This window comes from Mytilus californianus, unplaced genomic scaffold (assembly GCF_021869535.1).
Source record: "Mytilus californianus isolate M0D057914Y unplaced genomic scaffold, xbMytCali1.0.p SCAF_9, whole genome shotgun sequence".
NCBI classification, from domain to species: domain Eukaryota; kingdom Metazoa; phylum Mollusca; class Bivalvia; order Mytilida; family Mytilidae; genus Mytilus; species Mytilus californianus.
Window position 1 is genome coordinate 32,240,058 of NW_026262745.1, and position 27,608 is coordinate 32,267,665.

At 31.3% G+C, this 27,608-nt stretch overlaps 1 protein-coding gene across 1 annotated transcript in view; it reads right to left on the reverse strand.

Moving 5' to 3' along the window:
* LOC127715080 (chorion peroxidase-like) overlaps window positions 1-24,024 on the reverse strand; it is a 47,069-nt gene extending 23,045 nt beyond the window's left edge. Inside the window, exons 1-6 of the mRNA XM_052221110.1 lie at window positions 23,924-24,024; window positions 16,943-16,989; window positions 16,346-16,376; window positions 6,004-6,141; window positions 4,329-4,505; window positions 1,432-1,471 (exon numbers count right to left, since the gene is read on the reverse strand). Coding sequence (XP_052077070.1) covers window positions 1,432-1,471; window positions 4,329-4,505; window positions 6,004-6,141; window positions 16,346-16,376; window positions 16,943-16,989; window positions 23,924-23,936 — 446 coding nt within the window. The 5' untranslated portion in view covers window positions 23,937-24,024. The remainder of the gene's footprint in view (window positions 1-1,431; window positions 1,472-4,328; window positions 4,506-6,003; window positions 6,142-16,345; window positions 16,377-16,942; window positions 16,990-23,923) is intronic.
* Between the last annotated feature and the right edge of the window lie 3,584 nt (window positions 24,025-27,608).

Below are 27,608 nucleotides of genomic sequence, written 5' to 3' on the forward strand. Positions count from 1 at the left end.
GAAATGAGGGTATATTGGATAGGGACAGAAACTTAGCCTTGCAACAGGTCACCTACGGACCCCTCAAAGAGTTGTTGCAAGGGTTCTTAACGTGCAAAGAGCGTGGCATTCTCTTTACACGAGGCATCGGATTTAACGTCCCCATTCTGACCGGACGTGGCTGCAAATTTTTACATCCCGCACAGCCAAACGGACGCCCCACTTTAGCACGGGTTTTACTGCCGGTCGGAGGAAGACCAATGGTGACCATACTTCTATTCCCCAGTCACCCTTGGGGGGTATAAAGTAAAGAAAGTATTACTTACAGAATTAAAAAAACAACGAAAGGAAAGAAAAAGACTAACGTATTAGCGTCAATATTTTTAATTGCAGGATAATAGCAATAAACTTGCATCGTTGGATAAAAAGAGGAAAAAGATACTAAGGAGACATCCAAAACTCATAAGTCGAATAGAATCTGACAACGCCATGACAAAATCCGAAAGAGGATTAAAAGACGAACGTCCACAAAACACTACAAAAAAAAACATGAGGACTAAGTAACATGAACTTAATAAAACCTGGGGTTAATATCAGGTACTCCTGAAGGGTAAGCAGAATTGAAACACTAGTGACACCCGCAATGTTGCTCATGGTAGTCCAAATTCGGTGATAAGTCTCTTTCGGTAATGTCTCAATGGAGGAAAACAGGACGGGTTTGTATTTAATGTATAATATAGAATTAATATAATTAATATAGGTATGCAAATACCACTGTGTGTTTGTTAACTTGTGCTTATTTATATAATATATAAAATAGGAATATTAAAATACCAACACATTGAATTTTAATGCAGCAAAGGACACCTTTGTTAAAAAAAATAACTGAATATGTTTATTTATATATATTTGCTATATCAATGTTCATGCCAAGTAAAAATCTGCTATAAGTCGTATTCAATAATATGAAATGAACGAGGATAGAAAAAAAAGATTGACCGAAAATGCAACATACGCATTGTCACCTTCGACACTTATATTTCGTGACAATTAACAAGCATTGATGGCGTCCATAAAACGAATGAAGATATTACTTCATCTTAACTATAAAGAAACTTTGGTTCAGCGGCTTACTTGTAAGCAGCAACTATATTTTAAAGAAATCCTGTTAGACCCAAGCATTGTGGATAATCACATCAACTGAGCAATATTTACTATAAATGCAGTTGCTTTAATTAAAAGAACATTCCCAAATTAAAAACATTGAAGCCACATTTTTTATAAAGATAGGTAAAAAGGAAAATATTGGATCGTTTTTGCACTTCTATTAGATATTTTATTCTGAAATCGATCAAATTGAATATTCACAATTATTAGCAAGCGGGCATATATGATTTACATTACATATTTCATAATGGAAGATTACAGGAGATTATAAAAGTAACATCTTACTTGCCAAAATGTGGATCCATTTTATTGCAGCAGTCAACATCTATCAAAAGATCATTTTAGATATTGATAAAATAAGTTCTCATAGTTATCCCAATAATATCGAATATTTCCCCTATAATCATATCATGTTCAGGTTAATTTTATAAAACAAACAAAAAATGATGATATATTTGTAAATATGTACTTCATTGACCTGGTTGTCCATAGCGGAAAATGGTATTTATATCACATGTCCTCATTGATACAGTTTCATTATTAAAAATCAACTATTATTTCACATAAAAATTTTTTACCTACAGTGACAAAATCCGAAACCTGTTAATCATAGGCATACTATAATTTGATAATAAAAAACATAAATAATACTCATTAAAGATGTTACAATTATTTAACACATCCTTTAATTCAAATCTTATGCAGAGCTAGACTTTGTTCTCTTAGTAGAATATTGCAAATGTTGATTTGTTTTTATAAAAGTTTGCATTGAAAACAAATCCGTAACCAACATGAATTCGTAAAACTTTACTTCAAATATAATTTTGGGTTTGGTTATAAATGTCATTCTTCCTAATTTTTGCAATAATACTCAAAATTTGTCAAAATCTAATAACATCTTAGTTTTAAGCATTCTTTAGGCATTTACAGTTTGGTGATATGTTCAGAAATATGATATAAAGCTCCCATTGTGTCATGGTCGTATATGAAATAAATGCATGGGAACTTGATCTTACCTTTTGATATTTTAGTTGATTATATGGAAAGACTTCAAGGCAAAAGTTGTCTTTATATAAATACAAGAAATACCAATATCACGGGTAGTGACGTCGTCATATCGAGGAGCGTTTAGTGCAGTGACTTTGTTATAGTTTGGTTAAGTTTGTCATGGTTTAGTTAGGTTACTTCACAGGAAGATCGCCTTAGCACTTTTCAAATGAGCAAATAAAAAAGCAAGTAAGATGTTTGAATCTATATTGTAAGTCGAACGATCTGCATTGCAATTGTTGTTTTTAAGAATTTAACGCAGGATAACCAAAATATCGAAATTGATATGGTTTGGTTAAGCGATTAACATAGTTCGGTTAAGTGTCTAGAAATTCATCATGGTTTTGATCAAATTTGTCATGGTTTAGATCCAAATTAATACATATTTGTTTCACCTTAATTTTGATAGTTTGTTTGAAGGCGCTTGTGACAAAACGAAGTTACACAATTTACCAATTGACTAAGAAGAAAAAAAAGCGGTGGGCGTAATCTACAAACCGTGCAATATAGAATTTTACATTTCGTGTGTTTCCTAAGATAGAATTAATATAGAAACTGCTCTTTTTGACTGGCATTCGATAAAATAAATTACAAAAACAAAAAGCATTGCTTCTGTTTCACCTAGCATCTTTTCTCCGTATGTCCATGATGGACTCTGTCGGGGATATTGTGACCGGCATCACTTGTCAAAAAATATTTTTTGTTTTACATTTTTTTTTCTAGCACACTTAACACCTGTTGTTTTAATTTGAACCAGATTATGTCTATGATGAACAAAAGGAGATGTGGTGGTTGTACACCTATGATACAGTAACTCAACTACAAAACAAACCAAACGATATCGAGAGGGCACCTTCCAGTCTTTAATCCACCACGGGACAAAATGTTAACATGAAAACAGTTAAAACTTATTATTTTGATAAACTATACATGAAATTACTATGAAAACTACTTACAAAGTTCCGAATTTAAATATATGAAAGATCACAATTTCGAATAGAATTAGATCGATATAATGTCCATTTTATCAATTATTATTACGAATGAATAAAAATGATTATGTTTTTTGTCATATTGTACACATGCATTGTGTAGTATTACATAATCCGTTGAAGCTTTTTTCTTTTGCGCAATAAGGTTTCGATAATATCAGAAAAATCTCTGTCGATCTAGTGTTAAGTATGAAAAATTGTACATTATTAAATATGATTGAAAAATTTGATTTGAATTCCAAGATACACGTGTTATTTTGTTTGGTACAATATAAGAATAAGGAGATGTGGTATGATTGCTAATGAGACAACTATCCACAAAAGTTCAAATGAAGTTGATGTAAGCAATTATAAGCAACCGTACGGCCTTCAACAATGAGAAAAACCCATACCGTATGGTTGGCTATAAAAGGCACCGACATGAAAAATAAGAAACAATTCAATTGAGAAAACTAACTGTAGCTATTTTTCGGAATAATTGACGGCAGTTTTATCTTATAACGAAATATGTGATGTAACAGACAGTAAAAAAATAACTTTTTTTCATGCATGAGCAACGAATAAACAACTTTTAAGTTTTGACATACGCAAGCATTATTCTGTGTCAAAATATTAACTAAATGATACAAATTGTAACGTACTAAAATATTAGCTATAGACAAAGATACTTACCAGCTTGAATTTATGTTCAGAAGTTCCTTAAGCAAAAAGTCCTACTGTCTATATTTTGTCATTGTTTGTCATTAAAAACACTTAACACAATAATGTCCAATTTAACCAAACTATGACAAAATCACTGTACTAAACGCTAATCAATATGACGACGTTACTATCCGTGAATATGTCTTTCAAAAGTGTAGATTAAACCATTAAGAGTAAAACTGAATCATTTTCAAATGCCTTTAAAATTAAACGTACATGAAACTACTTTTCATTTTTATTGTGATTCGACGGAAGCGGGAAAACAATGCCATGGAATTGTTATCCCCTTATTTCCAAAAGTTAAAAACAGCATTTTATATACGGCACATTTACGATTTTTATAATTAAAAAAATCAATATTTAATAATATGCGAGAGAGAGAAAAAATAATGCATCGACGTGTCTTAAATATGAAAAAAATTAAAATGCAACAAACACTACCAGAGGGCGCAGCCGTTTCAATGACATCGTGCGCTATTAATTGACCGAAACACATGACCTCTCCAGTTCTCCATCGATCATGCTGATTCTTTGGTCCTAAAGCCGAATCTGATACCAAATTGCTGAGAGTTCTTGGGTTTGGTAGTTTGTTCGGGTAACCTTTAGGAAGACTTATTCCTGTCAAAAAGTACAAAATGGTATGTCATATATGCTGAATTAAAAACAAGAACGGATATGAACGCATAGGAAACAGAGAAGGCTACAAATTATGGCAATGTTCAAATATCATAAATCGATTAAGAAGACAAATAAAAAAAAATAAAAATAAGGGCATCGCAGGAAATCAAAAAGGAGCGAGACCTGTTGCTTCGGCAGGGTAAGCGTCTCTGGCTATGCATGCACCACTCGCCATAGGATTCCACACTCAGTCACAATCGGGAATAGGACATAATCCATAAAATAATAGATTACCCGAATATTCTTGTATCTAAACATGTCGCTAGTACATCGAGACATTGAAATTTTGTATCAGTCAACTAATTTGTGACAGAGCAAGCGATAGCGCTTTTAATATTGTGATTCATAGTGGAAGTCACTATTAGAATTCTTTGATAAAAAGAAAAATATTGGTGTAAAAGTATAAGGCGCTGCAAATAGTGGACGAGGTCTATAATGATAAATTGTTCATAAATTGGTGTATTAGATATGATTATTTGTATATGTAGATTATGAAGTTTATATAATACAAATAATAAGTTCCAAGCTAATTTGATGCACCATTTACATATGTCGAAAACGCATTGCTCAAAACCAAGTATTGAAAATCTTAAAGTATCATTTGTTAAAAAGTAATGAACTCAAAATTGAAATGACAACAAAAATAGAGACTAATTGCGTGTAGACATATTTTGTGGATAATCGGTAGAATTATACCCGTCACTGCTTTAAAATCAACTTGAAATAGCAAGCGAACTGTGCATTTGCAATTTATTTATCTTTAATAGTGCTTTACGCCAATTGTTTTAAGTCTGAATATTTCATAAGTTGGAAAGCAAAATGTAAAATTAAAACAAAAGAACACCAAAATTATATATATATTTATATAACCCTCTGCATTTGAAGGATAGCATAAACATTTAACAATTTTGTAAGGCTTATTCATAAACTAAAAATGTATGTAGTACCAATTTAAAATATCATGACATTTCAAAAGAACTAAGTGTTGTTCTAGTGATACGTTTCAAGACTTTGCAGTCAACAATTATGATATCAACCCATGTGGTTCTTGTATTCATACAAAATTACAAGATACTATGGCAATTCTGAAGCACCATTTACCGATTTCGAAAATGTATTTCCAGTCAGTAATGACTTGAAATGATACGCATACAAATATTTTCATACATTGCAAAATTAGTGTAGCAAAGACCACTAACATACATATGCAGATTTATTCAGAGAACTAGTTAAACTAGAAAATATTTTTTTCATATAAATCATATACTTTTCTTTTTTTGTTAATCCAGGAATTAAAGTTATAAACCAGGAACTGGATTTTCTACTTTGAATATATGTTCAACATGTACCATCTGAAATTAAGCATCACATTAGGTATAGTTCCATTTACTTATGTTTAAATGTTATTATCTATTTTAACTGGTAATTAAGGTCTTACCGTCCTCATATGCCACCATTGGATATCCATCCTTGTCCGTCAATCTTCTCAGTTTGGTATCACTTTTCCCCCAAGTGGGATTTCTCAAGTTATTACATGACCCATCAATTGTTCTATATCTCGCATTTTTCGGACAATCTAAATGTAGAATATTAACATTTATTTACATAAACGTTGTTTGTTTGTTTGTTTTTTTTTTAACGCTACTTTCAACTCCTTTATCATGCTTGCCGCTTTAGTTTTTTGGAGGAAGCCGGAGAATCCATAGAGATCAACCGACCTTACAAAAATGCATAACATTGAGTTACCGCTACAATGAAATAAGACACGAAAGTTAAAAACATTAATGCTTTCATTGAATTAGAGAACTGACTTCGAACAATTGACTGCTCACTTTCTATTTTCATCAGCTCGCACTTGCAGGCGGAAAGCCATTATCAAAAACAAAAATGACATTATTCTATATATTTAATTACTACTTGTTTATCTCGTAATAAAACGAGATGTTGAGTATACGTAATTGAAACTGTTGTCCAACAAAACAAAAACAAAAAGTAACAGTAAAAGCATTCAAAGAAGGTCTTCAATAATCGAACAGTGTCTACACCTTATGTCATGGTCTAAAGTATATTTCATAAAATCTTTAACTCAAGACTAGCCTGTATCATTTGTGAGGTTTAAACTAAACATTATCTATTGGGTCTTGGTACTATTCCGATGAGCTTTTTTAGAAAAATGACAAAATCATTGCTCTTAAACCTTTTGCTCGAACGCCGATCGATGTATGCTGTTTTAAGTTAATCATATTTCTATTTGCTTTTGAATATCGGAACAAATGGTTAATTAGAATTGTAATCTGCATTCTATTCATCAATTCAATTATTTTCACATATATAATTGTTATTTCAGCAAATGTTTGCGATCCGGATATTGGCATCACAGTTATTACTACAGTCATATGACGGCTTTAGAAGTCCCATTTAAGGAAAGACTTATGCTTGCTTTTATTGAGTAAAGATCTCATGATAAAGTGCATGGTAAACGAGTCATTTGTGAAAGGATTCCAAATGTTGAACCATACAAAGATAAGGATACATGTGAGATGTCTAAAACAGGTTGTTGATTTTTTTCATTTGAAATTGTCGATATGTATCGTGCTCATTCGAAACAAAGTCTTAATAAGATCTTCTGAAGGTAGGAACAAACTGAAGCAAAATAGTTTCCAGATATATATTGATTTTGTCTTTTCAATTAGTTATCCTTGATTAAGAGGTTGTTAATATTTCTTAAAACCCTGGTTAACTTAAAATTAAGGATATTCCAGAGACAATTAGGTCTGCTTTATTAGTATGCCTTGTGTCCTTAAAATATTGACTTAAATAAACGACTCGAAGCCATCCTCTTTTACAAACAAAAGGATTTTAATTTTCGTATTGCCAACTTCTAAGTCTTTCAAATCAACGTGATATTTTTCCCAGCCTTTTGTGTTCACTATTCTTACTGCTACGATATGTGAGAGGAAGTTCTCATTATATAATGTGACATGAAAAACCATTATCACAGACATATTTGGAAAAAATTGAAATCTTCACAAATTCGACGGTCAGCATCATGTTTTGTACAAGGTTTGAACTTGCATGTACTATAGTTATCCACGAAATATATTTCACATGTCAACAACCTTCAATCAGACCTGAAACACTTTTACTAATGTATCTGACCTTGAAACTGCAAGTGTGATCCGTGATGCACGCATGATCTATGATCTCTACCTTGTTAAAGCACTTGATCTCACTCCATTTAGAGTTCATGCGTTTTCAGGTACATCCACTTCTGTGCACCTTGACATTTGAAACCATAAATCAACTTATGTTTGCGTATACATTTTTGCGATTGTGAAATTTTTTTTCGCGATTTTCTTACCCTGTTGATGTTATGTAATCTTGGAGAAGATCCAAGTTCTACACATTCCTGTCAATTATATTTGCGTTGTTTTTCAACTCACCAAATCCCAAATATTAAATCCCTATGGAAATAGGTTGGTTTACAGAATTTGAACTGACGCCAATACAACTACGTGCCGGTAAATTATATAGAATGATTTTACATTTCATATGAAATAAACGTTGAATATACTCATAACTTAAAAAACCACATTCATTTTTTCAAATGTATATTTTTCATGCATGATTAGTGGCTGTACAATAAAAATAAAACCTTATGTTCATAACACTTGTTTTTTGTTTTGTTTTGGTGTTTTAATAGATGTGTTATATATACTGTTTGTTAGTATTAAATTCGAGGCAACAGTAGTTTACCGATGTTCAAATCTCTTATTTCGGTTTAGAAGATACAAATCAAGGTATTCACAAAAAGGAAGCTAGACCGGGTGAGTCGACAGTGTAAGCATATCCGGCTATGTATGTATTAACCGCCATGCAAATCCACACTCAGTCACAATGTCACGATCGGGAATAGTACGCAATCGGTTAATAAACAGATCAAACGACTATTGTATTCTAATCTAAAGATGTAGTACACGCACAGATATAGCTAGTGAGATGAGACACAGATATATAATATTGGTCGTGATGATGACCGTTAAACTTATGTAGTGTCGATATCAGTCTTTTTTTTTATCATAATATATAGATATAAGAAGATGTGGTATGAGTGCCAATGAGACAACTCTCCATCCAAGTCACAATTTATAAAAGTAAACCATTATAGATCAAAGTACGGTCTTCAACACGGAGCCTTAGCTCACACCAAACAGCAAGCTATAAAGGGCCCCAAAAATAACTAGTGTAAAACCATTCAAACGGGAAAACCAACGGTCTAATGTATATAAAAAACGAGAAACGAGAAACACTTATGCACCACATCAACAAACGACAACTACTGAACATCAGATTCCTGACTTAGGACAGGTGCGAACAACTGCAGCGGGTTTAAACGTTTTAATGGTACCAAACCTTTACCCTTATCTGAAACAATAGTGTAACATCACAACATAGAAAGACACACTATAAAATATCAATTGAAATGGCTTAACTCAATCGAAAGACATATTAACACAAGTGAACATACACTGAACGAATAAATTTGATCTATGATACAATGTAAGTACAAAATCAATAAAATAAGGGATGAATAATTAAAGTAACAGTATCATACCGCTGTGAAATGTTAAACAATTTCAGAAAAACAACAATAACATCGAACGAAAATCCGCCATTTACAATAATATCACACACAGGTAAATGAAAATAATTTTGTAGTCAGGTATACAGTTTAAATGGAGAAAGGAAATATTTTTACAAAATAAATAATTTTGATGTTCATAGTACGAAGAAGTGAAAATTTATAGTAATACCAAACACTTATCAAAGCTGGTATATAGACCAGATATAACCCTTAATAAGTAAATATTAAATAACAAAAAAGCATTACAAATAGTACCAACAGGTCAAATTAACAAGAAATTAAAGAACGATTTGAGAGTACTCGCAGTCACTGACAGCTAGTTAAAAGCCAAAATCAATTAATAATAAAAAATCATGCATCAGAGACTAAGATCAACTAAAACACATCCCAGGGATTTGGTATTTTAACGTCATGAACAGTCAAAGAAGAAGTGCAATGCCAAAAATAAATGTATCGACAGGCAGTAGGAAAGTTAGGAGTTAACCTCTTTATAGATAAAAATGAAAGTGTGTGTGTCTTTATACATCCCGTTTGAAAAGAATACAAATTTAGTTATGTTTTAATTTGCTGATGACAAAATCGATATTAGTACCAATGTAAACTATATTCAAAGATCTAATTACAACATTGGTAAGATAACCTTTACTAATAAGTTTGACTTAATGACTTAATAATTTACCAGTGATGCATTGACTACGTTCGTTAAAACTCTGTTTAAGCAATTTTTATTCACCTCTGTTAATGAAATGAAATTCATATAGCGTGACCAAGATTGAGCGCAAAGTATTAATTGAGAAACTATAAACCATACGATTGGGCAGAGGATATATTACTGCTGAGAAATGGGAAGTTGACAATTGGAAAGCTGAAATAACGTTTATCATATATTCTAGTTTTAAGTCATTATCTATATCAATTTCGAGGAAAATATCAAGATATGAAGCTGACCTTATAGTTTTGGTTGTGTCCTTAATCTCAAGTTCACTGGGACATATGAGATGCAATCACACATTAAAATATGAATTATTAAATAAAAGATATGATGTAGAATTTTTATCTGCGAAGTTAGACCACTTTTTGAGAATACATCGAATATCAGCAAACGCACTATGAACTATATATACAACTTCTGACAGGATTTTACCCATTTAATCTTCAAAAAACCTAAACTGTACGACTTTTAACCTTTTAATTCTCATGAAAAAAAATTTTGATCGATGAAACATGTGAAAGCAAGGCTTCCGGTGATGAGATTTGATTATGAAGTGTTCATTTTATCTCCTCATTATTCTGAAACGAAAAAAAAAACAGTAAAAATTTCATATTGGGATTGCTTTTTTATATCATAAGAAATAATTATTCAATTCAATAACATTTGTAGAATTTTTTTATGTTACCGTGTTCCTAATGGCACAATAAACACCTTGATCACTCGATCTAGGGTAAATTAGTGCCATCCCTTCTGTTTATATGTGAATAACAATTAAAATGTTTACTTTTTTTCAATCGAGACGATTTGTAAGCATAGATGAATCAGGTTTCCGAAAGCAATTATTTTATTAAAAATTCATAAGGGGTTCCGCAGAACCATGTGTCTCGCCTACGATTGCTGCTGTCAGTGTAAAAGTGTAATGTTGACTTAAAAAGTGAGTCCAATTATCAGTACAATACAGAATTAAAAAAAAATAATAAAACTTTCTCTTTAGAGCTATTTCTTGGTCTTGAAAGTTAGCTTCTCTCCAAGTTTCATAACAATCCATGAAGGTTAACAAACTTATCATGTCAATAAATAAAAAAAAATCTAATCCGAGATTGTCTGTAAATGTTAACTGTAAAAAAACTAAGTCCATCTATCAGAAAAATACTGAAAATGAAAATATATTTTCAAAAGTTTGCTTCTCTTAATCATAAAAAAAGTTTCATAAAATTCTATGAAGGTTTGACAAAGTATTTGATGTGTAACAAAGTTTAACCAGAGACTACATCTACTTGTTAGTTGCAAAAAAAAGGAAGTCATTTTATCAGTATGAAATACGGAAAAATGAAAATAAACATTTTCAAAATTTTGCTCTTGATACTGTATTTTGGTCATTAACAAGCTTCTGTCCAAATTTCATAAAATTCCATGAAGGTTTGACAAAGTTATTGATGACTGAAAAACTTTAACCTCAGACTAAATCTGAATGTTAAATGTGAAAAAAATTGTCCATTTATCAGTAAAATACGGAAAAATGAAAATAAATATTTTCTAAATTTTGCTCTGCATACTGCATCTTGGTCATTAACAAGCTTCTGTCCAAATTTCATTAAATTCCATGAATGTTTGACAAAGTTATTGATGACTGAAAAAATTTAACCTCAGACTGAATATGAATGTTAACTGTAAAAGAAAACTAAGTCCATTTATCAGTAAACAAAGGAAAAAATGGAAAAAAAATATTTTCAAAATTTTGCTCTGAATACTGTGTTTTTGGTCATAAACAAGCTTCTGTCCAAATTTCATATAAAATTCCATGAAGGTTTGACAAAGTAATTTTTGTCTAAAAAAAACTTTAACAACATAATGCATCTAAATGTTGACGCCGCCGACGCCGACAACGAAATCTAGGATCGCGATGTCTCTCTTTCGCGACATAAATGTCGCAGGCTTAACACAAATTTGATGATAGAAAGACGAACAAGTAAGTGAAAAAGAAAACCTTATTTTGCAATGTCCCGCAAATCATTGTAAAACAACATATGATTATTTTCAAGAATCTTAGTTTCATATGGCTTCAAATTCTTCACTCAAATTTTTTCTGAAAACTAAAATCCACGAATTCAAGAACCCAAGAACATGTAACTTTTGCTCAAACCACGAAAATTGATACCCACGAATAAAAGTAATTTCACAGTATATATTATGTTTAATCCACCATTTTCTACATAAAAGTAAAATAACAAAAATTCCGAAATCCAATTAAAATTCAAAGCGGAAAGTCCCTTATCAAATGACAAAACTAAAAGCTCAAACACATCAAACGAATGGAAAATAACTTTCATATTCCTGACTTGGTACAGGCATTTCCTAATGTATAAAATGGTGGATTATTCCTGCTTTCATAACTTTTATAGCTAGATAAACCTCTCACTTGTATGACAGTCGCATAAAATTCCGTTATATTGACAACAATGTATGAACAAAACAAACGGACATAATAGGTAAAAATGTCAAATAGGGGTACAGCAGTGAACATTGTGTGTATAATCTTAATCACTACAAAAAAAAAACATAAGGAAATGCCTGTATCAAGTCAGGAATATGACAGTTGTTTTCCATTCGTTTGATGTGTTTACGCTTTTGATTTTGCCATTTTATAAAGGACTTTCCGTTTTGAATTTCACTTGGAGTTCAGTAACAGTTTCGTAATGGCATAAGAAAACTACGCAACTTGTTTTAAAGTTCTATTGATTAATTGTAATATGTAGCTTATATTAACATTGTTTTTAAAATGACAAAGATTGATTAATTACTAAAATGCTTTTAAAAAACGTCCAATTTTCATGCAGTAGTAAATACATTTATAACATTTGCCTAGCTGAATACTTTCATTAATGGTAAACATGCTTTTATAAACAAGTCATTTAAACATCAAACAAATACATAAAATATCTAAAGAAAAGATAAATTACGGAATCAAAAAGAGGAAGTTCATTAAAACTGACAAAACCAAATGCTTGACTATCAACCACCTGGAAAACAACTGTCATATAAAAAAGAAGATGTGGTATGATTGCCAATGAGACAATTCTCCACAAGAGACCAAATGACACAGAAATTAACAACTATAGGTCACCGTACGGCCTTCAATAATGAGTAAAGCCCATACCGCACAGTCAGCTATAAAAGGCCCCGAAATGACAATGTAAAACAATTAAAACGAGAAAACTAACGGCCTAATTTATGTACAAAAAATGAACGAAAAACAAATATGTAACACATAAACAAACGACAACCACTGAATTACAGGCTCCTGACTTGAGACAGGCTCATACATACAGAATGTGGCGGGGTTAAACATGTTAGCGGGATCCCAACTCCACTACAATCCAGTAAAAGTATGAAATGGCTTATATCTGTACTCGACTGTGCTGATTTTTACTCGATATTACTCGACCCGAATCTTAACCATACTCGACTGTACTGATTTGTACTTGACCCTTATCTTTGCCACTGAAAAAAGTCAGAACTATGACTCGATTTTTTAACAAAATTTAATGCACCTAAATTCTTAAATAAAAACTACATAGGTTTCATGGTTACATACAACAGCTATAAAACTTTTTAACTGATGTAACAACAGCCAACAAAATCACTGAAATTGTTTAACCTTATTTTAGAAGTAAATCTAAAACGGTTAAAAAATTAAATAAAAGATTAAGATTGTTCTTCTGATCAGGGGTAAACTATAAAGTAATACATCCTGATTGGGGCACATTCATTAAACAGAGCACACCTGGTCAGAAAGAAATAAATTTTAAATAACATCAAAACTTAAATCACAACGCCTTTTGAATTCACTAGAAAAAAAAAACAAGTTTAAAGAAAAATATGAACTTCTTTTTACCTGTAAAACACACCTGTACTGAGGTTATTAGCCCTTATTAAGGTGCTTCTTGTATACCATGTCTTTAATTTTGATAAAACTTAATTAATCAACTTAAATTTTTACTGCAACTTTGGAACTTTATTCCTTTTTGAATAGGTTATCAAGGATTGCTATGGAAGTTCTATAATATTAAATTCTTGGTTTTACAAAAACCAATGTGTCATTTTTAAAATTTATTAAGTTGTTTTATATATAATATAAAAAAAATGCCAGTACCCATAAAATATATCTGAAACATTCAAAATAATTTCAGCATCATGTATATAAAAATTCACTTTACCGAAAAATTAATTTATTACAAGATATTTCTTTTTAATTGTAATCCGACCAAACATCACTGCCTTTGAACATCTTGTTTTTACTGCATTCAAATAAATTTGAATATCATTTAAGATTTTTAAATAATGGTCGATAGTTTTAGTATTTTTGATTAACATAATGCAATGTGAGCATCATGTATATAAACATTCATTTTATCGAAAACTTATTTTTTTTAATTGTAATCCGACCAGAAATCACTGCCTTTGAACATTTTGTTTATACTTTTTTTAGAGGTGATATACATTGTATATATATATATTTTTTTGTTAAAATATACTTTTTCACTTTTTTGGTCTTTTGGAAAATGTTGTTTGTGCTGTATTTAGACCCCTCTAACAAGAAATTTGTTTTGCATGCACACGTATAAAAATTGCAGTTTTTATCCAACGCAATCATAGGTTTGAACGTTGTTTTCAATTTAGACTTGTTTATATTTTTTCGTTTGGGCTTGAATTATATTTGCCTTCTGGTTTATATGATCTGTTCATCCTATTTTGACTCCTCAAAATTCAAGAGTCTATCCTAAAATGAGGTAAATTGTATGGCTTTCCAAATACCGTTTCGATTCCTAACATCACTGAAGAGACATTAATTGTCGAAATCCGGATATGGTGTACAAAAACCTTTGCACCTTTTGTTTGCGGTATATCATCTTTTCCGCAAGTTTATTGTTTTCTGTTTAGTATTAATTTTTTAATTAAGATCCATTTATTACATCGGTGATCCGTTTATTTGGCAATCGCCAATGGCAGTCAGCAGGGTTTAGAAACATTTGTTGTTCGACCTGTTAGTCAAATGCGTTTTGTTAAAATATACTTTTTCACATTTTTTTTTGGTCTTTTGGAAAATGTTATTTGTGCTGTATTTAGACCCCTCTAACAAGAAATTTGTTTTGCATGCACACGTATAAAAATTGCGGTTTTTGTCCAACGCAATCATAGGTTTGAACGTTGTTTTCAATTTAGACTTTTATATATAAAGTGTTGACAAATATGGTTTTGATGAATATATTATTTTTATTGTGAAATTTTGGTTTCAATGCTATATTGAATACATTTTGGATTTCAAATTGTTGTTAAAAAACGTTCCTAAATTAATGAAATACAATAGATAGATACAGAAATAGGTCTAGGTTGGTTAAGACTTTGTCGAGTATGGTTCAGACTACGTCGAGTATGGTTCAGACTAGGTCGAGCATGGTTCAAACTTGGTCGAGTATTGTTCTGACACTTAAAAAAAGGTTAAGTACTGGTCGAGTAAAAGTCAAGTACAAGTTCAGACTGTTAAGTATGGTGTAGACTACTGTCGAGAAAAATCGAGCAAATTTCAGGCCAATACAGACTAGTCGAGTACAAATCAGTACAGTTGAGTACAGATATAGGCCATTTCAGACTTTTACTGGTTTGAAGTGATTCTTGACTTGGTACAGGCATTTTCAGAAGAACTTGGTGGTAAAAACTTAGTTTCACAGCTAGCTTAACCTCCCACTTGTATGACAGTTTACTATGTTTCCGTTTTTGACAATAGTGTGAGCAACCCAAACAAACATAAAATAGAAGCGGAAAACGACCAAAGGACAAACAATAATATACAAAACACAACAAAGAAAACACAATTGATTTACATGACAACAATTTGGATCCAACTTGTGTAAACATAAATTGTATATTCTTAATCCTGGTATCTATGATGAGTTTAAAGATATGTAACATAACTAAATAAATAATAAAAATCAACAAAAAACATACTGCATATCAATAAAACATGGACGACGACCATTGGTTTTTTTTAATTGATAATAAAATATGATAAAGTATAGTAAAGAATTTCTGGTCATGGTACACAACGTCAGCACCTTTAGTCTATAACTCATCATGTATTAATTGTTAAGTTAACACTGAATATTATCTATTATGCCTTGGGACTTTTCCGATGAACTTTTTGAGAAAAAGGACAAAAAGTTCGTTACAAAATTCTGGCTCATTAACCTTTTGCTGAAACACCGATCGGTATAAGCGGTTATGAGCTTTATCAAATTTTTGGTATCTTTGATGAGGTTATCTGTGTTTATCAAAAATTAGAATATTAGTATCCGTTATTTTTGACATGAACGAATCAACCAATAAAAAAGGCAAAAATTATTCGAAAAAGATATACTTCATTACCTTCTAGCGAAGTTGCAGTTTCTATTAAAATCTGTAATGAAAAAAAATAATTAACTTGCACACATTTATTTAAATGATGATTGTTTAAAAATATTTCTCTTTGCAAATAAATATATAATATGTCACCACTATCACTATTCTTTTAAGAGAAATATCATACTAAACAGTGCTGAATTGACTGCAAGCGAATTGTCTGAGCAGTACTGCATTTACTGTCGTCGATATTTCTGACAACAGATTTAAAGACTGAACATGACTTAAAAATTAATTGTTCAGACTTTTCAGATGATGTTAAGATCAAAATGACCGTTTCAGACTAAAATTCATTAAATTTACTAGTGCTCACTATATATGTTAATGTAATTAATTAACCGAGATTAAGTATATATATGATGAATAACTAGTTTCTATATCAATAAAAAAGGAAACGAAAAGCAGCACAACGGAAAAATATAATTCCGAAACCCCTATATATTTATTATAGTCAAAAAGAGTTTGCAAAAAGGATTTGTAGTGTAAGAAAAAGACTAGTTTAAGCGACATAAATTAATGCAATTGTTTCATGGTTACTGGTAAGGATAAAATTACGATACTCACCCATATAGAAACGATAATGGTAATAAATGACATCTTTCTCATTTTACCTAAAATTATTTGATAAGTGTAAAGGTTATCTTAATTTTACATAGCAAATTACATGTTTTTGTTAAAAGGACATCATTTATGTGTCTGAAAGATTTTGCAATGCGACATGACATTACCCAAAGACATATCAGGCCATTGATGGTCATTTTATTATGTAACAATTGGATAAGTTTGGAATGATAGACTTCTTAAATTATATAAAACATTCTTCATACATGGATGTATACCTAACTATGCGATGAAAAGTATTGACGTCCAACTTTCTTTTTACACAAAAGCATATCTATCCACTGCCTGTGGTGTGTAAAGCCTAATTTTGTGTCATTATAATTTAAAAGAGATATCAATTAGTCAGGGGGCAACTATTTGATATGCTGGAAGTGTGTGTGTGTGTGTGGAAAAGGGGGGGTGCAGGTAGATCTTTTGGTAAATTCAATGTTCATTTTCATCTTTTGCTACGCATGTTTTTTTTGTATCCAAATATTTCCTGCATTTTGTGTTGCAGAATATTACCACCCCTTTACAGATACATTTTTCGAGCAGATTTCATGAGCTATTCCATATTTCACACATTCAGTTTCTGCATTAAATGTTTGCCAAAAAGGACATTGCATTTTAAATGATCTAAATAGTCTTTTAATACACCAGGGGTAAGGTTAATCAGGAACATATATATTGACGGGACTTGACACTACCTGATTGTAGTCGATTTTATCGTCGTGCCATTGTTAATAAAGATACGATACAGAAACGGATATGTGTTAAAAACGGACTCGCTATTATCCTAATAATGTCTGATATTATCAATAAAATGTCATTCAAACTAGTTTTATAGTGATGCTAGTGTATCAAACATGTATTCTGTCACTTCAAATTTGTTAAAATCGCAAGCATTTTATCACAGAATTGTGCAGAATGCAAACCAGGTAATAAAAAAATGGCGGCCATTGCCGCGATGATTTACAAATTCCCAAACTATTATAAAACACTTCACATCAAATAAATCAAACTTATTTTGGTAATTTTATATGACAAAATATATCTACTAAATGATAAAACTTGTATTTTTTTACAATTAGAGTTATGTGGTTTATTTGTTGAGCAGTTCTGATAGTTTTTCAGTCAGACGCTACCAAAATCCGTAAATCTCGGGAAGTCTCGGGGAGTCCGAGATTTTATCAATTTTATACTGAAAAGCGTATCAGATTCATTTCCCGTTAGATATACTGTTCCCAGGGTTAATTGAAAAAAAAAATGCAAATGAAAAAGGTTATAAATGTATATAATGCGAGTAAATTAGAAATAGTACAATCATTTCGCTTAAAATTACCATTTTCTTTATCTTATCCTAGGAATATCCTTTTGAAAATGGCATTTAGATTTCCATTTAAATTAGATAAAATTTGTTGGGATCCTCTAAATTCGTCTTTTTACGTGTATATTGATTCTTGTATACAATGTGCAAAATAAGCGTAATCTCGTAACAGTATCGAAATACTCTGTTTTAATGTTTTAGATATATTGCACACGTTTTAAAAATTAGCAAGAAAAAAGTCGGTGACCAAATCTATTTGATTCAACAAAATAAAATAAAAATTTCGACAGCAATAACATTTTACAAGATATTCATGGAACAGGTTTTGAAGAGACCATGATTAAAACATTCAAGTATCCCGGGTTTTTTTGTTTTACTTAATACATCCTATAGATATAAGAAGATGTGGTATGAGTGCCAATGAGACAACTCTCCATCCAAGTCAAAATTTAAAAAAGTAAACCATTATAGGTCAAAATATGGTCTTCAACACGGAGCCTTGGCTCACACCGAACAGTAAGCTATAAAGGGCCCCAAAAATTACTAGTGTAAAACCATTCAAACGGGAAAACCAACGGTTTAATCTATATAAAAAACGAGAAACGAGAAACACTTATGAACCACATCAACAAACGACAACTACTGAACATCAGATTCCTGACTTAGGACAGGTGCAAACAAATGCAGCGGGTTTACACATTTTAATGGTACCAAACCTTCACCCTTTTTCTGAAACAATAGTGTAACATCACAACATAGAAAGACACACTATAAAATATCAACTGAAATAGCTTAACTCAATTAAAGGACATATTAACACCAATGAACATACAATGAACAAATAAATTTGACCTATGATACAATGCAAATACAAAATAAATAAACTAAGGGAAGAATAATAAAAGTAACATGTTATATCGGTAGGAAATGTTAAACAATTTAAGAAAAACAATATGCTCGAACAAAAATATCAGCCATTTGCAATTATTTTAAACACAGGTAAATGAAAATAATTTTGCTGTTAGGTATACGTGTACAGTTCCAATAGAGAAAGGAAATATTTTTACAAAATAAATAATTTTGAAGTTGATAGTACGAAGTGAAAATTTATAGTAATACCAAACACTTATCAAAGCTGGTATATAGACCAGATATAACCCTGAATAACATTAAATAACAAAAAAGCATTACAATTAGTATCAACAGGTCAAATAAACAAGAAAGTACGATTTCAGAGTACTCGCAGTTACTGACAGCTAGTTAAAAGCCAAAACAATTAATAATAAAAAATCATGCATCAGAGACTAAAATCAACTAAAACACATCCCAGGGATTTAGTATTTTAACGTCATGGACAGTCAAAGAAGACATGACTTGTGCAATGCCAAAAATAAATGCATCGACAGACAGTAAGATAGTTAGGAGTTTAACCTCTTTATACATTTATACCTTTATGTTGCTTTTAATATTTATATGGCGAACTCTTGAAAGTTATTCAAATACTGATTCATCTTTTCTTGTTGATTTGCAAATTTCACTTAAATCCAAGATTCGCCCTTTTACATATCTATGACCTTAAACAGATTCCTGTTTGTCATTATTATTTGAAACTTTTGGGGATTTACATACATTTTCTTCTAAGTTTTCATACTGGGCTGGACCTATCTTGGAGTGCTAAGAAAGATAAAAATAACGTGAGTTTTTAAATAAACTATTCGTGAAGATCTTATTTCTCTCCTATATTTTTTCCTGCACATGTATAATTAATACAGGAAATAAAGGAAACAGTAGTAAACCGCTGTTCAATAGTCATAATTCGATTAAGCAAAACCAAAGCCGGGTAACAAACTAAAACCGAAGGAAACACATCAGCTATAAGAGGAGAAAAGAGAACAACAGAAACAGAAACTATAACAAAAGCAAACGCCAACATACATAGAAACGGACTGTCTGATAACAAGTGCCATATTCCTGACTAGGTACAGGACATTTTAAGAAAAGATGGTGGGTTGAACCTTGTTTTATGGATAGCCAAACCTCCCGCTTAAATGGCAAAACAATCGATGACGACATTAGGGGGTTAATGTGCAACTCCACCGCATTGAGTAATCAAGTGTTAATTTCAGTTTTTAATGTTGTAGTTTATATTGGAATTATTCATAATTGGCAACATATTTTACGGTCTTAAACATAAACAAAAAGATTATTTGCTGCTTGACATATGGTATGGACATTTTTTTTAAACCGTATGTTGACCTCTAGATGACTGCTTTAGCTTTTATTTGTGTGTGTAAATAAACGTATATCCAGCTTTATGTTAATTTCTACTATTTTTTTTTTCAAATCAAATTTCTTAAAATTTGTTTTATATAAAGTAACATTATTATGACTATCGAGCATAAAACTAAATGATAAACAATGCGACAATGCTCAAACGAGGACACACAGAATTTCTTTAGTGTGACGATACAATTTATTTTGGTTTCTTTTGTATGGTATGTGATAAATCTTTTTTTTTTCTTTTCATTTACAGACCATTATCAATGAGTTCTTTCTTTTCTTCGAAAATTGATACCTGTATTGAAATGAAAAGTGTTTCTACTTCATGATTTGATTTTTTTTTATTTTTGGTGTTTTAACGCCACTTTTAAGCACCGCTTTTGGGCTATTTCGTGGCGGCCAGTTTTTATTGGTGGAGGAAGCCGGAGTGCCCGGAGAAAACCACCGACCTTCGATAGGAAAACTGACAATCCTAGTCAATTAAGATTGGAGTTCGAGCGGGGTTCGAACTCACAACCTCAGTGTTGACTGGCTAGTGATTACAGTAGTAACTACTTAGACTCGGCCACCGAGGCCCCCTCTACTTCATGATTGATTGTATTATATAAAATGTGAACTGGTATGGGTTTTGCTCATTGTTGAAGGCCGTATGGCGACCTATGGTTGCTAACATAGGTCGCCATAGGTCGACCTATGGTTGCTAACATCTTTGTCATTTATTAGGTAGTTGTCTCATTGAAAATCATACCACATCTCCTTATTTTATAATACATTATAAATTGTACCATTTACCAAAGCTTTTGTTGACTTAATTTCCTTAAAACTTTTTTAAATAAAGTTTTGTTGTATTTTAATTTTTGGTGGTTTCATTTAACAATTGAAGGTGAAATGAACATCTAAAGTATTTTAGAGAAGTGAATTTATAGTACACGTGTTTAATATAGGGGAAACACATAGAAATATTTCAAAATTACCCATATATTTCATTTTTACAATTTTTTGTATCTTACCTATGTCCATCCGATCTGTTGAATGTCTCTATCTATTCGGGATATGCTGATTAAATAATTCACAAAAAAATAACTCCACAAGTACAAGTTTACTTACACTTGTTAATCTAACGAGTTGGGCATAGATGGTAAAAACAAGTAACTACAGTGAAATACACCATTCTTTTTAAAAAATGGGGGTAAAAACACTTTATGAATTTCATGCGTCCATGCGCTTTTCTTGATGGACCTTCAACGGGAAAGTTCAACGCCAAATATTTGAAAGCATATCATGTATAAGTATCAAAACAAGTGACGAGATATTTGACCAAAAATGATCTGATTGACATACAAAAGAGCCTTTCTGAAATGTTTTTTTTCACGGTACCTTTTGTTTTTCTGCAGGTTTATATGTAATGCTATTGTGTGTTACACTTTACTGATATTGTGTGTTGCACTTTAAAGATATTGTTAATCGTCTTCAAGATGTTTTGCGTAGTTAAATTACAATATACGCGTCCCGTCTAATAGACGGCCATAGCAAATGGGATATATTTAACACATAGACAGAATTCATATTTGATACGTTATTTTTAAATAAACAGCTTATTTTACGAGCTCTAGAAACAACAGAAGGGCCTTTTACTATTGCGTTTATTAGTTTAAGGAAAAAGAAAAAATAAGAAAAACAGGTTGTGTTTTTAGTGCTGGTTTGGTATCTCGGTAATGCTGTATTGGTATCTCGGTTTTGTTTTAATACTTTATTGTGTAACCAAATTTCTATAATTACATAATTAGTTATAACAATTTCAATTTGTGATCACGGTTCTTTCAATTCGTAACCTCGAAGTCCGATTATATTTTTTGTAGAATTGGCTTCCATAATAGAAAGGTCTAACCATAGCAGTTAAGAAGTTAAACATATCTTTTGTATAGGGGTTGGGTATCTGAATTCATTCGATACTCAACAATTTATTACATGAGGTTAAATGGGCATTAAACCCATGGCCATACCCTAATGTGCAATGGATAGGTCTTGACATGGTTAGCAAGAATATTTATTGTTTCATGGTCTCCTTTCGTCGGAGAGAGTTATATAGAATAAGAAAAAAAAATAAACCAATAATAATGTGTTTGGATGTTAGCAGATAAGTTCCCTAAACCTAATGCGTATCAACCCATTCCTACAATAGCAGTTGTTTATACGTGCTGTGATTGTGTTCTTAGCACGCATCTTATCAAGAACACATTAAATGAGTGTAATCATGTCTAGAGAGGTTAATTTTTTCCTGAATTTATTTCACACCTGCGCCATTTTCAAAAAGTATCTCAAGTTTGACCTAAATTCATAGCACTATCTCAGCCGTATTTTCTTCAAGATTCTAACAATATGTTGGCTAATTTCTGAAAAAAGGCGAAAGATACCAAAGGGATATTCTAACCAAATTGCAAAATTGTAAATGCTAGAAGAGCCAGAAGATAGTTCAAAACCAAATGTTTGACAAATTTGACAATTATTTTAGTATAATTTATCTTTAAAATGTTTAAGAAGGATACAGGTGACCAAAACTAAAATTTTGTAAATGATAAAGCGCTGTATTATCTTTTAGATTCAAATTTAATCATTTTGGTTACCAACGTCCTTCGATGTAAAATTTGTCAAACACATGTATAAGAAGCAGGTCCATTTTCAAAAAGACGTTCCATCTTCACTAAGATTCATAGTACTACAGTCCCTTATCAAATGGCAAAATCAAAAGCTCAAACGAATTGAAAACAACTGTCATATTCCTAACTTGGTACAGGCATTTCCTTATGTAGAAAATGGTGGATTAAACCTCATTTTATTGCTAGCTAAACCTATTATTTGTATGAGAGTCGCATAGACTTCCATTATATGGACAAAAAATGTGTAAAATTGTTAAATGATATTTTAATTATTTGATATACGAGCATTCAATTTCTAGTGAAATAAAGATAAATATATAACATATTTTTTTTGAATTTCAGCCGTTGAGTGAAACAAATACAGTAGAAATTGGCTTTATAGATATAAGATGAGGTATGAGTGCCAATGAGACAACTCTCCATCGAAGTCACAATTTGTAAGGGTAAACCATTATAGGTCAAAGTACGGCCTTTGTTTTCCACTTGTATGAAATTGCCTTCAACAGTATATAGCGCTGAATAACAGTTTGAATTTACTGAAATAAATAAAACTGTGACACAATATCTTACTGTATACTACATATATATAGATTTTTTGTGACCCTATTGACATAACGAAATCAGAGGTCTACATTTTAATTAGATTATTGTAACAAAAAACTTATTTTACAAAACACTAACCTGCAGCAAACATGCAAGCAGCAAAGGCGCTTAGTATTATAAAACTCTGGCTAATGATATGTTTCTGGATTGTTGTGGTATATTTCTGTTAGACAATCGTTTTGCAAATGCAATTGTAGACTATTGCTTTTATACCACAGTAAAGTGTAGCAGCTGTTCTATATCATGAGGGATGCCTTCGATTCCTACCTTATCATATTGCATTGAATTGACAGGCATGTACTTTGAATTGAAATTAATTTGATATATAACTAGATATAAACATGCGACGAAAAGTTTTGATAATACATTATTGCGATATTTGAAACTATTCACTGTTAAATAAAGTATAAACAATAGAAATAATTAAAAACTGTGTTAAAACACAACATGCAGTAGATGTATGATGCACAGTCAAAATATGTAAACGAGAAATTGATTCATATAAAAAAACTAAACTATTATTCATGTTCATATTATTATATCATTTTTTAAATTCAGGATGTCTTGTTCAGCGTTGATATAAAGTTTTGCTAAAGTCTAGCAATATGAATTAATGTATTTTGGCAGCCATTTCGAAAATAGTGGCCAATAAATAATTGTTTACCTCTGAAATCCTTTTTGAATAGCATATTCAACTGTTGTACCTATTTCGTTGAAACTCTAGCACAAAAAAATGTTTCTCAAAATTTGAGATTCTTTTAAAAACAAGAACTAAAATCTTAACGCAAATTTAACACCAGAAATCAATTTGGAATAGCATTTTATACCTTTATTTCAATTTTTGTTGAAATTCAAGCACACAAATATGATTCTATTTGTAATTTTTTTTACCACAAACCATATTTTACAATTTCACTTACCGCCAATTTTAAACTGGAAATCGATTTGGAACAGCATTTGATATCTACACATCTATTAATTTCTTTTGCTGAAATCCTTTGAAAAAAATGTTTAAAATCAATTTGACTTTTTAACAAAAATAAAGTTTTTACCGACAATTTTTCAACCAATTTCATTCAAGAAAATGTTGACACGAGTAATAAATTTGGAATAACATATTAAACCTATCAATCATTCTACTTGTGAGAAGTCTGTATTACAAAAATGTAGGGTCAATTTGGCCTGTATATGTTTAACGCAAGGGTTCAATATCTTAAATTTGTCAAATCCTATTAAAAATTTAATAGAAAAAAGTCAAAGAACAAAATCACCGCACTCCAAGGAAAATTCAAAAAGGAAAGTCACTTATCAAATAGCAAAATCAAAAGCTCAAACACATCAAACGAATGGGAAACAACTGTCATATTCCTGACTTAGTACAGAGTCTATATCATATACTTAAAATATATTTGACAATTTTGCACATTTCTATAAACCCAAAATGTTATTCAGCGCCACATATTGCTTTTGAAGGTATTTTGATACAAAATTACAAGTTTTTGTCAATTTTGCAATGAAGGACGTCGCTCACCAAAATGAGTAACTTTGTATCCGAAAAAAACAATAGATAGCTTTTCTCCCGACGGAATTTTGGTTTTGGTTAACGATGTCTTTCATTTCATTTTAAGGTTGAATACTCAAAATTCTCCAAAAATCTGCCAATATTTGCGGTTTTGATCTCTCCTCAAGCGTTTATAAATTGATGTAAAATAAATTTATGGGAAAATGGCCCTACCTCTTTAACCATCTATTTATTATCAGCCCTTTATTGCAGCAAGCCAGTTATTATTTAGTGTCAATAGAGAAATTGAAAACACCGGAGACTTGCTTATTTGTATTTGATATACAACTTTGTAAGTGTAAAGATTGTAGAAGAAATTATTTGCTTATTTTTGCTATAAGATTAATCAGTTCCATTCAAGTTTTAGTATGGACAAACATCCTTAGCTATATCCATTTGAAGAGATACCATCGTCGAAATATTTTTTTTTAAAGGTCTTCAACAAAGCCGCTTCAGATAAATTTGACAAAAATGTGTACGACTAAAGAAACGGTTGACCGTTCCTATTATTGAATTTACCTTTTTGAACGGGGATGCTCCTTTGGTTCCTTCTAACCGTGTATGTGTTTCCAAACTTGGTCGCTATGTCAGTTGCTGCATTGCATGACGTTAAAGAATGAAGTGAAAACAATGTATAATGATTTGGTTTCGAAGTTTGGCTCTATCTGTTGAAACTTTACTGCAAACGGGATGTCACGTCTTTCTAATGGTCATGTTTTTTTTATAGAATCTATAAACCTAGGTACGATGTAAACTTATTGATCCTTTAGATAAACTTAATTTATTTATAAATGTTATAAATTAATCACTGTAGTAAGATCATTTGATACGGTCTTTATCGGTTCTAACATTGGTTTTGTTTTTTTTATAAATTATATTATTACTACATATGTATTTTTACAATTATACAGCTACATAAAATAAGAAGATATGGTATGATTGCCAATGAGACAACTATCAAAATAAAGGCAACAGTATTATACCGGTGTTCAAAAGTCATAAATCGATTGAGAGAAAACAAATCCGGGTTACAAACTAAAACCGAGGGAAACACATCAACTATCAGAGGAAAACAAAGGAACAACAGGAACACTAAAGTGCAACAAAAACAAACGTCAACATACATAGAAACGAACTATTTGATAACAACTGCCATATTCCTGACTTGGTGCAGGACATTTTAAGAAAAAATGGTGGATTTAACCTGGTTTTATGGCTAGCCATACCTCCCGCTTATATGACAATGTTAAAAAATATCGCTAAATGACAACACTACGTGACAGAAATACAGCACTAACACACGCAAGAACATATCACAAACAGTGACGCACTTACGTAACGAACATGCATTCTCGAACTTTATACAATTATTTTCACAATACCAGTCCAATCAATTTTCATGGCAATGATGGTATTACAAAGCTGTTTTATAATTATTTGGACTACAAACGATAAGACATAACACATTATCCAACCGAAACCATAACAGAAACAGAATAAATAAATACATGAATGTTGCATGTACTAAATACCAAGATTCGTCCAACGGAGTCCAAATGAAGCAAATTAAAGTCACCATAAACCTTCAACAATGAGTAAAACCCGTACCGTATAGTCAGCTTTAAAAGGCCATGACATGACAAAATGTGAAACAATTCAAACGGAAAAACATACGGCCTGGCTGGCTATCGTTTCACAAAGGTTAAGACCGGTAGAAGGATAATTTACCGACCAAGTTTACAAGTGTTTCACAAACGTGCCTGAATCTTTCTGCACCGACATCTGATTACCGGCCTAGGTTCCGAGAGCTCTTTTATGTGAAGGTCTGCAAATGGAGTCAACACGCAAATGTCAGGTTATGAATAAATGATTTTGGATTTAAGAAGGTTTCTGTACAGCTGATAAAATTAGGATCTAGTTATAATATAAAAATAAAAATGAAAGCCTCAAAGGTAAATATATGGGTAATAATTCTCCATTGTATGTTGCTTAAAACTTCTGGTAAAAAATCCAGCAAAACTTGGTATCTGGATGATTCATTCCAACTCCGATTCGTACAAACCACCCGTCCCAAGATACTTGATCAATTCGTTCCAACTTAAATTTTTAGGGAGATGAGGAAAGCAGTGTTCAACCATACAAACACTTTACGAATAAGCTTATTGTATTTTCTTTGTATGCTGCACGCGAATACATGAGTAC